At 41.1% G+C, this 13,724-nt stretch overlaps 1 protein-coding gene across 6 annotated transcripts in view; it reads right to left on the bottom strand.

The window, feature by feature from the left end:
* tiam2a (TIAM Rac1 associated GEF 2a) overlaps nucleotides 1–13,724 on the bottom strand; it is an 84,360-nt gene that overhangs the window by 36,505 nt on the left and 34,131 nt on the right. For 4 of the 6 annotated variants that reach the window (XM_025005136.2, XM_025005137.2, XM_017414013.3 and 1 more), the window contains exons 2-3: nucleotides 2,655–2,728; nucleotides 343–1,524 (exon numbers count right to left, since the gene is read on the bottom strand). In XM_025005136.2, the coding sequence (XP_024860904.1) occupies nucleotides 343–1,518 (1,176 nt within the window). In that variant the 5' untranslated portion in view covers nucleotides 1,519–1,524; nucleotides 2,655–2,728. Of the gene's footprint in view, nucleotides 1–342; nucleotides 1,525–2,654; nucleotides 2,729–7,211; nucleotides 7,356–13,724 lie in introns of those variants that run through there. The other 2 variants (XM_017414027.3, XM_017414035.3) reach the window with 2 other exon arrangements.

Below are 13,724 nucleotides of genomic sequence, written 5' to 3'. Positions count from 1 at the left end.
TCTTATGGGGAAAAACTGAGCTGTCTGCTTTGCAAATTTAATTTCTTGTCACCCCACTGTGCCCTCTTCTCAGACAGCTGGTGTTGTGATGCTAAAGAACCTGGCGATAGTGGTTGGTTCCTAGTCATGCCAGGACAACCACTGTGGCCCCAAACCAGATGAACCTGGTCAGCAGGAAACAGTTTGTGTCGTGTTGTTGGCTAAGTAGGTACAGAAGCTGAAACAGAGGACTAGGGTTGAGCTACAGGGTGACTTGAAACTAAACGACTCCAAATGAAAAACACCTATTTTTCTACATATTGTGCAGAACATCATGAATGAACCCATGTTGACCCCACTCACCTGAGACTTCTTCTTCTTGCGGGTGAGGCTGCCTGTCCAGTCACTGAAGCGTCTAATGCGGTTTTTAATGGAGTCCTTCTTATGGAAGACAAATTCATGGCCAGACTTCTCCTGGTGCCCTGCCTGTTCTCGGTACTGGTTTATGTCCTCACTGATGGTGTGTGCTTTGGGCCTGCGACAAGGCAGGGTATACGATGAGTACTGGCGGGATTCTGGGCATTCCTCCTCTAAAGGCACGTCCAGCACAGATGCAAAGGAGGCTCTGTGTGCTCTCTGGCCTGATGGAGGCAGCTGTAACTGGGCAGACAAGTTGCTGGCTGTTGGGAAAGTAGCAGCCATTGTGGAGTCCCTGTAAAGGTCAGTAATGGATGCAGAGGTGGGCTGTTCTGGAAATGAGTCAAGCTGGTGGATGGGGGAGTTTACTAAAGTCCTGCTAGCAGAGCAAGGTTGGTCCTGCTCACAGAGTTCTGTACTGGGACCCCAAGGAGAGTCATACCAGGAGCCCTCAGAGCTCAGTGAGCTTCCTTTACTGGTTCTAGCTGTGGAGGAGGTAGAAGCTGGTGGTGGACCGCTGTGGCAAACATCCTGCCTGCTACCACTGGAACCAGGAAGGCTGGGAGTGGAAGCAGACTCCAGATTGGGGGAAAATTTAAGGAGCTGAACAGGACCAGAAGCCTCATCCAGGAGGAGTGTGCTGCCTGAGGTGTTGGTGAACTCCACCCTGAGAGTACCATCCTTCTTGATGACCACCCTTGGACTGCTCTGTTCTTCTAAATCCACATGCTCGTCACTGTGACCACTCAGAACATGCCCATTGAGCTCAGTCCCATACGGATTATCTTCATAATCATCTGCCGTATGACGCCTTTGTATCCCACATCCCGAGGACTGATGCCAGCGATGCTCACTCCTGCTGCCCTTTGCTCCCTTGGAAACATAGTCACAGTGTTGGGCAGAGTAAGACTGTCGGCTTTTAGGAGGTGACAAACAGCCATGACCAACACACCTAGCTTTGTACCCTGAGCTGAGTGAGGCATTTTTCCACCACATATGTGGTGACAAAACGTCATCTTTGGTTGAGTGGAGCTTCAGAGAATATGGCTTCTGTTTCTTAGAAAAAATGAAGCTTGTGCCTTTCGAACCGTCAATGTTGTACTGGCTCTCTGAATTCCCCATCCTGGACTGGAAAAACACAAAAAAGTAAACAAAATCGTAATGTTGCTTGTACCAAATGTTTTTGAAAACTTGTGGGAATCAAAAAAAGCAGTGTAATACACAGTACTGTGTATAAGGTCTAAACAAGCCAAATTTCTTTATAATTTCCTTCCAATGAGCCAGATTTTTTTGTTATTTTAAAGTGGTCTTGATTAATATTTTTCCTTTAGACTTTCCTCTTATTTTCTGTTCATTCCTTGTATCTGACCAAGACAGCGTATTATGTATATTGAGCTTAAAAATGAGGAAAGTGAGTAAGCTGAGGGGCTTACTCAGGGGCTTAAAAAGGCCTGAAAATGAATCTATAGCAGATGGACAGTAGCTGGAAGTAATATCTTTAATAAATAGGTAAAAAATCTAAAAAAGACTGGACACAAAACTACAAAGTACCCAACGATCTCATTTAAAATAGGATCTGACTTTTATGCAGTACTGTATACAACATCTTATTACACCTGCTAATCAGAGAGAGAAAATGAATATATTGTTTCAAATAAATATTTGGTACATCATACCATACAGACACCCCCATAGATTATATCTAAATCTGCTGTAACTGTTGCCAAAGTGAAACAGCAACAGGTTTAATATTTTTCATATTTCTTTCAAAGAGAATAAGTAATTCGATAACATCTGGTGATGAATGGGTGAAGTCTACCCCATCTACCACATCTTTTCATTCTGTCTAGAAAAGAAAGTTGAGTGAGATATACAGGCTTTAGGCTGTCATGGTTGTTATGTGCAACAATAGTCGGGACGATGAAAAATCTCTTTCAAACTGTCTAAAAATACTGTTTTATTGAAGATGAACAGCCGTGACCAAATACACATTTCATTTCCAGGATGTACAACATGAACTGCAGGGGATTGCTGCTGGAAAGAGACAGCCTGTATGTGATTAAATAACAGGTACAGGTCAACACTAAGCCTTTAAATTAGCTCACCAAGCTGATTAGAACAATATAAACAACTTTTCAAACCCTTAAAATTTGATTAAGTAACACTGATTTACCTTTTCTGCATCAATGAAAACAAAAAAGAAGGCATTACAAAACTAATAATCTGGATATGAAAAAAAAAACTGCTGTTAAACTTACCTCTCCAAATGCCTTGTTTCACTCTAGATGCCTCATTTTTCAAATCAAACCAAATCCTCTGAAGTCTGGCTCACCTGAAACATAAAGGAAGTGGACTTAGTCTCCTCCCACTGTGCCGTAATTTACTTTGTGTAATGAGTCCATGCTTTGTAAAAGGAGTGCAACCTTCATGGCAGAAATAATCCCCAGCTTTTTGCCAAGAACAGTGTTTGGCACAAGATATTTGTGTCAGATTAACAAATTAGAACAGCCATTAAACACAACAGTTAAAGTTTATCTTGGAAAACAAGAGGTTTGGGCATAGAGATTTAGTCAATGCTGCAAAAACAAAATATTTCTTATTTATTGGGTATGTCAACTTGGCTAAACTCTGAACTGGAGGCAGTACAGTAGAGTAGTAGCACTTTGTACTGCATGACTAAATTCAAAATTCACTCTTCCACCTCCAAACCAAACTCTGGGCTCTCCTAACCAAACATATGTTGCATTTTTCCACCTCCACACATTAAATGACGTCACCTTTCATCGGGTTGGAGAAGGTTTCACAAAGCCGACTGCAGTTTAACCGTATGTTTATTTTTAAACCTTGGAATTCTCACTCGTTCCGTTTTTTTTCCTTTCCCCTTCCACTCATCACTGCCAAATTTGTCTGAGTGGGATCCAGGTCAGGGAGAAAGGAGTGATATTTGCAGACACACTGAGGGTCTTGTGGTATCTTGTGTGTAATGTAATCTACCTGCACACATGTTGCTCCAACTCAGAGGAGACTTTGCAGTAGTGCTAACTCCACTAAGCTGTGCGGCACACGTACACCATGTGTAAGGTTACAGTGTAAACATCCCACTGCCAACGATCCTGACCTTCTGGATTAGATGATCTGCAGCATTATAGTAAGAGTTTAACTGTGTCTGTTTGGGTAAACCCATACTGTGAGGTGAGATTAAAACAGCATTGGAAGAGTAAATGGACTACTGCCTGTTGAGAAGAGGCAATAATGTTTTTTTCCTGTTTGTCTGCCATGTAAGCAAAATATTTCATGAACCAGTGGACAGATAATAATGAAACTCAAAAAGTAATAATTGAATGCACACCTCACCACATCTTTTAAAAATCACCCCATTTATAGATGGCTACCACAGGTAATCAACCTTAGCAAACAAAAATGGCTATAACTCAGGAAAACCTAGAGATACTGAGCTGAAATTTAAAGTGATAGTAGCTGATAATCTGAGCGCTAATTGCTCTTGCAATACTCCATGAGATCAAGCATGCAGTTATTTTCAAGGTTGGGACAAAACAGCTGTAGATCTGTCATTTTTCAACAAAAGAAGATCTTAATTTAAAACTAACATGAAAGATGGCAGGCGATATGCATTCCTTCAAGGAACAGCTTTAGGTCTATTTTCAAGAGTTTCTGAGGATTAATGACAAGACAAAGATCCAGTTGCAAAAAAAAGAGACCATATGACAAAAACTAATGCAAGAAAATTATTCTCTCCATCTGCAACAGTTTTAACTAAGAGTAAAAAAAAAGCAGCTTTGGATAATTCAGTGAGAACTCAGCTGTAGACCTACAAGGTCTGGTCATAAACTTAAACCATCACCCTGTGCTGGTCAGGGGATTAACTAAACACAAGCTGCATTCGTCATTTGTCAAGCTTCATATCAGAAGTGATACCGAGACAACCACTGATTCTGAACCCTTGTATTAAAGGCAGCTCTCTTGCTAGAACACACCAATAATTTCCATCTTTGCCATGATAGTTGTGTTGAAGCCACAGTGCCATTGAACCATAAGCAGAATGCAAGTATTATGGTTACAGTGATCGACTTGAGCGGTCCAACCACGACTCTAAACATTTAACTTTCTTTTTCGTTACCCAAAAGCAGACATGGAATATTTTCTTACTCAATTTTTCTTACCTGTTGATGCAATCACTTTGCAATACATCAAGTAAGGCAGAATATATTTTCACCACCAGAGGCAAGTAAGTTAAAGCAGAATGGTTCAAAATGCCTCTACATGAATGAAGAACACTCTACAATTCTATTTCATGAATGAAGACTGAGAAAGCAGCTGTCGACAACACCAAGTGTCAACATAAAGCCGCTTGTCGAACTTGTCACAGTGACTGCTTTCTTTTACCACCACTACTGATGCTTTTCTTGCAAAGTTTATTCAGGCTAAGCACTGCTGAGAGTATGAAAAGACTCAAAGGCGTGCCAACACACAAACCCAAAGACGCACACATTTGCCTTCTGCTGCGAGTTGAACTGGTGTATTGTGCCGCTTTTTTTAAAAAGAGAGAAAACAAGACAAGTCTTCCTTTTAGCAGTGGACCACTGTGCCTAGTCTTGAACTCTCCCTCCCTTTTTGCCGTCAGGCCTCTGTTCTTGTCAAAAAGACTTCCTATAGGCCATCTGCTCCAAGGCCAAGGGACCACTGCCACCCCAGTGCTTCTCGGTACACCCCATGACCTGGCATTCTTCTCCCTCTGCCCCTGGGTGACTCCCACATAAGCTCCATGTTTAGTCTCACTCTCGTCTCCGGACTGGGATACCAGCACAGACTGGGCCACACCTTGGTATGGTATAAACACAGAAGGTGCATGAAGTGTTAAGGATGTAATCGTCCTTTTTATTCGTGAAGACCACCGTGGATTTGTTGAAGAGGAAACTATTTCACAAACCAACCTGAGCATGAGGAGTGTGACCTTCACGGCTTTGAATCTGAACTTGGTGAACACAGCAGTCAGAACAAACTACTGGCCCAGCAGTGTGAAAACGGAAAATTCTCCAGAGAAATAACCTCCATGTTTTTTTTGTTGTTGTTTGTTTCGTTTTTTTTTTTTTTTTGCTGTTAGCGCTTTTTATAAAATTTACTCTGCCTCAAAGCTTTGGTTTTAGAGAAAATAGCCTTTTGAAAGGATAGTTCAGGCCTAAGTGGGGATTTAGGGAAAGATTATGAACAGCTAATATCTTACTTGTTGTGGATAGTAGGGCTGGACAGAGATATTTTCAATATTTGAAGACCAATTGAAATGGGTGAATTTAAAAAGTTAATACAAATGTCACAATCTTTTTTAAAAAAGAAAACACACCAGCACCTAGTAGTGACACGCCAAGTTGTTTCCCAACACAATACTTATTGTCAGGCCAACACCAAAGTGGGTTGTTGCCATCTTAGAATATAGTTTTTTTTTTGTTTGTTTTTTTTAATGAGAAAGTTCTTCTATATAGGATTTTTAAGTCTACAGGTTCTTACCGGTCAACCAGAAATTTTATATTTCTACAAGAAGTGCTATAGCTAACTGCCGCTGTTTACACTTGCACATAACCACAGAATTCTATGTAAATAACTGTGCAGTGTAAAACTGACAGAAATGTAACGGTTTAGAGAAACAGCATTTGCATAAACCACAATTAAATTTTTGAGACTGGAACTGATTTAGGACAGCAGCAATCCCTTTGGACTTTGCCCCATTTGGACAAACTATTTCTCCAAACTGAAGCCGTTCAAAGAGCCATCCACAACAGGTAAGATATTAATTGCTTGGACCTGAACTATCACTTTAAAGTAACAATGTTCACAAGTTGGATTGGTCAATTGAAGAAATCAAAAATAAGAAATGCAAATAATAATAACAATGGTGCAATTTAAGAGCTATGAGGTCATTTGTTGTTGAACTAAAACGAGCAGCCTTCCTCCTGTCAATTCAAAGCCCAAGAGACTCTTATCACTTTCCTTTGGTGCTGCAACAACAGAGCTCTTAAAGAAACAGCTTCTTACTTCTGCACCTTTGAATTAAACAACCAACAAGTTCCTTCTGTACACAAAACAAAAACAACAGGACCCAAACTGATGTTACTGAAGCCAAAAAGCAGCCTGTCTTCTGCTGCAATTATGTCATATGGATGAGATTTAAAGTATCCCACAGTAGTTTGCTTATGAGTAGAAATCTATGAATCACTCACTGAGAGCTCATATTACCATGTGGTGGATCCAGGAAAAGCCACCAAACATCCATCAAAGTGCTTGTTAAGTGTCTTTCGGACTTTCTTATACATTTTGAAGCTACGCGCCTGGCTCCAGACCAAAAAAATGACACAGCAGCTCTCAGAAAGATTTATACACGTATACCGCCACCACTCCAGAAACATTTTTTCTTCCTTGGCATCGCTCTGAACACTTTCAAATGAAGCACTCCCCCAAACAATGTGGACAACCAGTAACTTTGCATACAAAGTTTAGACAAAGTTTGTCAAACTCTGATATTTTCTAAGAAGCGTGAGTGAGGCAAAAAATGCTGAAAACCTTGACGCATACCAGGAGAAGAGATAATGTTTAAGAAGTGAAAGGTCTTTCTTACAAGGCTACACACCGGAGACAAAGAAATAGGTCATAAATAAACTACTATCCACTAAATTTAAATAGGAACTTAATACTCATAAACACACAAGGAACTCCCACCTGTACAACAAGACAATAGGCTTCCTACTAATCCAGTAAACAGAAGAAACAAAAGGGATAGAAAGATAAAACAGAACATAACATACCTTACCTCTGTGACACGGGCTTTAATCTAAAAGCTCTTTGAAGAGCTTTGCAAAGGAGAAATGTAGCTGCCGTTCTCTGAATCTCAAAGTGGATTCTCTCTGCCTGTACTCATTGAGTCTTAAAGCAACACATGCACAGACACACTGCATCTGACTCAGACACACTGGAGGACACGTGGAAACTCTTTCCACCCCCCCGGCTTTGGAGGAGCGGCGAATTACAATCCTCCCAGGCTGACTCTGGGTAACGCAGCGCCAGGAGGAAAAGCCAGAGAGCAGAGCGGAAAAAGTGAGACTCTCAACAGAAGAGCTCACCCAGAAAGAGACACCGGGATGTTTCATACCTCTCGGCCATTAGAAGAGGTATGAAACATCCCAACATCCCGCTTTTCCATTAACGGGCAGGAGGATGTGGGGTTATGAGAATTTATTTTTTTCCCTTGAGTAATCTGAGGCGATTGGGTGAGACAGTCTGGTGTGTAAGGTCTGCAGGGCTGCATGGGAGGCACCATGGAGGGCGCAATGACTGCAGCTCTTGTCTGATCCTAAATACCACAATGACCCCAGGAGGAGGCCAGAGAGGCAGCCAGCGATGGGGGAGCCGTCTTTCAGACAGCGTGTGTCTAAGTGTGCAAGCATGAGTAAGGGAAAGAAAAAAGAACCAGTGAGTGATTAGAGGTGATCAAGAGCAGGGGCAAAAAGGAAATTACACAGGAGGAAACGGAGTCAGTGACATGCCTAATCTCTTTGATGGATTCTTGGGGGGGTTGAGAAAGCCAAATGTGGGCCTAAAGTGTATCAAATTTTCAATCAATTAAAAACCCAATAAAAAGGCTAAACTTTCCAAGGAACTGAAATTTCCAAAGTGTTGTGACTAAGCTTTAGCCAAGCGGAGACTAACTTAAGACCGCTGTCAGTCTGAAAGCCCACACATGCCTTCGTTTGTCTGTGGTTCACATAACTGTGGTCGTACAGTCAAACTGGACCCATTCAGAAAGCCACACGAGGACAACACGCAGCAGAGCTACACCAGACCGTTTTAAACGCTGCTCCAAATGCTTCTGCTAGTTTACAAAACATTACAACCAATGGCCTATTACCTAAAGCACCGAATTCGGTTATGTTCCTGAAAAGTATCATGGCCTGAATAGCTATTCAATACCATGCCACGCTGTATGAGCAGCTGTGGAATAGCCTTCTATCAGCCTGCTGCTTGACAGAGACGTCAGCCCAAGGACATAATATCAGTAGCATCAACTAGGACTAAACAACATTGTTAACGACACAATAGTTCTCGTGGCCCAGTCTGAGATCTCCTCAAAAAGCTTTTGTCCTCCTTTAGTTGCAAGCAGCTAAAAAGGTTGGTCAACACCACGCCTGAAGCGAGTGGGAGACATGAAAAGAGTGAGACACAGAAGAAGAAAGAAGTCAGGGCGGGCTGCTGTGATGCATATTCATACAGAGCAGGTGGTGGGTCTATTTCCATCCGGCCAAATTGTCTGACCCCTAATTATGATCAATTAAGGCTTCGATAAGCTCCACTCTCCAGAGTCAAATTAAATCCCCATATATTCAAGCTCTGGGCAACTGACTTAACATTCCTAAGTCATTTTCATTCTTGTCTTCAACCTCTACATGAATGTAATCAGGGGGAATCTGAAGGGCACAGAAAATAATGATATAATTCAAAAAATAAAAAATACTGAGAAGACAAATTTGTGCCTATTAGTGAGCCTTACCCAGAAGAACTGTCATGAAGCACAACCCCAATTCCGAAGAAGCTGGGATACTGTCTAAAATGCAAATTAAAAACAAAATGCAATGATTTGCAATTCTCATAAACTCATTTTTTATTCACAATAAAACATTGTACACATCCATTTTAAATGAGTTTTGGCACAGAAAAGATGGCAGCATTTCTGTCTGATGTTTCCACATAATTTCCTCTTTGCTTGATAGAGCTTTAACCTGCATTTGTGGATGGCGCAGCAAGCTGTTTACAGACAGTAATTTATGGAAGTGTTTTTTTATCCAGTGCCACCAGAGGGTCAGAGATCATGGGCATCCAATATTGACTTTTGATCTTGTACACAGAGATTTCTCTAAATTCCTAAATTTTTCTTTGATGAGATGAACCTCATTCTTTGCTAAATGCTCCTCTAGCTTTCATATTCATACCACTTACAACCTTTTACAGCTCTGTGCCATCTATTTAGAACTATTTGTATTGCCGTCATCAAATTCCAAATGACCCTTTTTTTAAATTTCTTAGTTTCAACATTTGATATGTTTACTATGTTCCACTGTCCAAACCTATTAGGAATTGGGGTTGTTCAAGGAAAAATAAAAGGAAAGCATATAAACAAGATGTCACATATGAAAGTCAGGAGTGTGCGCTGACATTGGGTTTAATGATTTTGTCAGGATAATTCTTAGAAATCTGCTGTGATACAGAGGTCTAGATAACTTCTGATGGCTTTTGTCACTCACCTCAGTGATAACACTGTTACAGAATGAACATCACTCACAGATCTGCTCCTCCAGTTAAAAAAAGATGTTTATATTGATTTTTTTAGCCATCATACATTTGACTGTTGACCAAATTAAACAGAAATGTGCTTCATTTTTATTTTGAAAGGCAACCATGCACACACCCAGTTTAGTGACAGCATGGCACCTCATATAATTTTATTAACTACAGTAAAACATCCATCCGGTTAATGTGGTGTTGCAGACATCTTAACCTTCTGAGTAAATTATTATTTTTATGCAAAACACATATCATGTTGCATTTAATCTCAGACAGATTACTTGTGATAATCCATCTCTGATGAAAAACTCATTCTGGAGGGGGGAGCGGTCTGACGAATGGGGGAGAGGAAGAGCGCCGGGGCAGAGTCGGAGGGAGAAATATGAGTTTTCACTCAGCTCCCTAATATTTCATGTCTTTTATAAACAGCATGATGGAGCCACTCTCGTGGCTGGAGGCCGTTTATGCTTTGATGCCATTGATTATCGTGCTCACTGGGGACTCTGATCTGCAGCAATTTGAGAACAAAATATCCACCGGAGGGAAATAAATAGATCTTAATTGCTTAATATTAGCGGCAATTAGTAGAGTGCCTCACAAAGAAGCATGGATTTAAGACATCAAGTGCCTGGATTTGAAATTAGTTGGATGGCAAAAGTGGGGGTAGGAGTGGAAGTGTGTGACAGATGGAATTTACTTAAGCTGGGATGCTTTGAATAGAGGTGAAAGGTCAAAGCTTTTGTTTAACACAGGGTTCTACCCTAAACCATTTTACTAGTAGGCTTCAGCATGCATAAGTTTTTTTGTTGAAATGCACACATAAAACACACAAATATTTGAACTAATTCACAATAACCCAAATTAATAAACTGAGGTTTCAATGTAAAAGGTGCAAACTAAATTGTACATAGAGGGATTGGGGGGGGGGGGTATTTCAAACATATTTCTTATGTTCTGGACCACTCAATACACCTCAATAATCTAGTCACTTTTTTTTTTTTTTTTAAAATCAACCTCTCCTGTTTTTAAAACAATAATTATCCATTCACAAAAGTCCGCCCATGGCAGAGTGATTTCAACATCGATTTTAACAAGGATGTGTCACTGTAGCAGGCTCCCTGCCAACAGAAGAGCGATGATGTCTGCACAGACATCGGATGAATCGCTGTTTTTGCTGAAAACGCCAGTGTGGGAATATAAAATAAAACGTGCAGTGCTATAAATGTCTTCTGAGGTTTTGTTTTGAAAAGACATTAGCTCTTGACATCCTCAAGGGGGTGTCAGCATCCAACTACTGCAAGAGTCCACCTTTAAATAACTGAGGGAGGAATGAACTGGTTAAAAGTTCCAACAAATTAAAAGGAAAGAAAGGATGAAGTGTGAGGAATGTACTGAACAGCTGGACTACTTTGGTTGCAAATCAGCTCGTCAACAGCTTTTCTGCTAATTAGGCAGCTTAATGGACAGATGAAGGTCATTTTGAGGGTTAAACCTGTGAAGGAAAATCACACACACACTTGAATATCTTCCAAAGCTGCACTATCTGCTTGTTCCGGCAATTTGGCTGGATTGAATTTCCAGCACAATCAGCATGTTATCACATATACCTCAACATCTGTGTAGCAGCAGAACAACTCAGCCTAACATGACTTTTTCCCAACACCAAGCAGAGCTAGAGCTTTGACAGTCCTTGTCCTGGAGGTACAGAGAAAATATCTGGAGGTTATGAGACAAGTAACAGTATGAGCGGAATGAATGGCAGGCAGCACAAATATGTAAAGAATCTTTAACAGACAGGGTCAATAAAAACCTGAAGGCTGGAGTGAAACACACAAACACCTCACCCTGTCTGGGAAGATGGGGCAAAACATGACAGCTGCCTCATTTAAAAAGAGAGGCGAGATATCCAATTATCTCCAGCAAGATAGGAAAAAGGGAAAGAAAAGTGGCTTTGAGGCAGGGTGAAAAAAATTGTAGCTTTTACCCTTCAGGAAGAACAGTTTAATTGTTGGCTTGCAGAATAAATCAAAATATTTGTCATAATTGTCAATGTTTTGCTGATGTCAGCTGTGACTTTTTTATTGTGATCACCCAAGTGTGAAAACCAGTAAGCTACACCTGCGTTAAACCCCCTCCAACATGCTGTCTTATCTCCTCTGGAATTGACTGTTGCTGTCCTTTGTGTGTCGCAGGATAATCTGTCTCACGCTACGTGGCGTGAGTGATTAATGCTCTTAGCCCACAACTCAGTCACTCATTATCATACCAACAGCCACTGTAGTGAACCGTGGCAGCCATGTGAGACACAATGATGCCGCTCTGAAGTGATCCATCACAGAGCATTGACCACTGCAGAGAAAAATTCAGAGTCATGCAGGAACACCAATGTTCTGGCAATTTAGGAGCGGGTAAGACATGCATGTGTAGCATCAATCATTAGATGCATTTGGAAAGAGTAACCTATTGAGGGAGGAGAAATTGATTCATTTGCTGTTTAAAAGGGACAAAGTGAATCGTTCAGAGTGAGAAGTGAGCTGGCACGACTGAAGCTGAGCCTTCAAACCAAAATGACACACAGCTGGTGAGTACAGCTCTATCTGGGGTAGTAGGGCAAACAACCAAACTCTGGCTTTCTCCCAGCAGGGACACGCATACCTGCAAAGCTGGCACTTTCTGCTGCAGGGGAAGGCCAAATAGTCTGCATCCAGATGCTTTGTGGGTATATTTCTGTGTGAGAGTGTGTGCAGAGGGGGGAGGCACAGAGTCCCATGCATCCATCACTGCCACAGGCACGCAATAATCCCTCTCTGCATTCTTGAGGAGCCCTGACGCCAAGAGGGAGGTTGCGCCTGTAGCCTCCCCCCACATAGCATGTAGGGGGCATGACTCCTGGTGCCTATTATACCCACTGCAAGACAAAATGTGTTGGCACTGTGAGAGCCAATGAATCACCACTATGTGTGACTGAGGCTTCAAAAGGACAGGTTGACACTGTTAAAACAGTGAACTCAAAACTTTTATCTCCCTGAGCCAAACTGGACCATATGTTCATGGGAAACAAGCGCTGGAACTGGCTGCCTCTCAACTTTTATAGTCTATTAAAGACCACAGTGAAGACAACAGTCAGGCCAAGCAGAACATGAATCACTCAGGTCGTTCTGATCGACTGATAACACAAGCAAGTGACCTTACATGTGATGAATAGGAGGGAAATGAAAAACTAGCCAACAAGCAGGTCATAGTAATTGTTGATGCAAGCTCAGCCCTCTCACCACAGTTTATACATCACAGTCATGTCTGCTTAAGCTTCTAACCGTGACAAACTGACAGGAAAAAGCCACAATGCTGCTCTGAGTGTATTAGTAGTGGTTAAACTAGTCTGGGCCCGTCTGGTTAGTTTGCTCATTGTGGTCAAGGTTAACAGCAAACAAAGAAGCTGATGTTCAGCAGTCTATTAGGAGCCATTACGTGAAACAATTATTGCTGTTATTCATGCCTTTCTTTGACCACATCTGACAAGTTGGCCTCAGTTAAAAGCTCTGAATTGGTGTTTCCTTGTTAGAACACATCCATCAGTGCATGTGCAAGACGTTTCAACTAAATCAACTAGATTTTAATGCTTTAAAACTTTTCTTCTCTTGCCTTTTCAAATTCTGAAACAAGTAAAACAACTACCAACAACCAAGATTCTTGTTTCCTATCAAAAGAGAAAATGAAATGGCCTAAAACATTTATTTATTTAATAGATTAAGTTTTCCTAATGCATTCTCGAAAGCACTCGTGCCACAAACAAGTTGATTCATAAAAGAGGTTTTAACCTTTCCATGAGCTGTGTGAGACATGCAATTACAGGTGCTGGTCATAAAATTAGAATATCATGAAAAAGTAGATTGATTTCAGTAATTCCATTTAAAAAGTGAAACTTGTATATTATATTCATACATTACATACAAACTCATATATTTCAAATGTTTATTTCGTTT

This window comes from Kryptolebias marmoratus, linkage group LG10 (assembly GCF_001649575.2).
Source record: "Kryptolebias marmoratus isolate JLee-2015 linkage group LG10, ASM164957v2, whole genome shotgun sequence".
NCBI lineage: Eukaryota > Metazoa > Chordata > Actinopteri > Cyprinodontiformes > Rivulidae > Kryptolebias > Kryptolebias marmoratus.
This window is presented reverse-complemented; position numbering and strand designations above follow the sequence as displayed.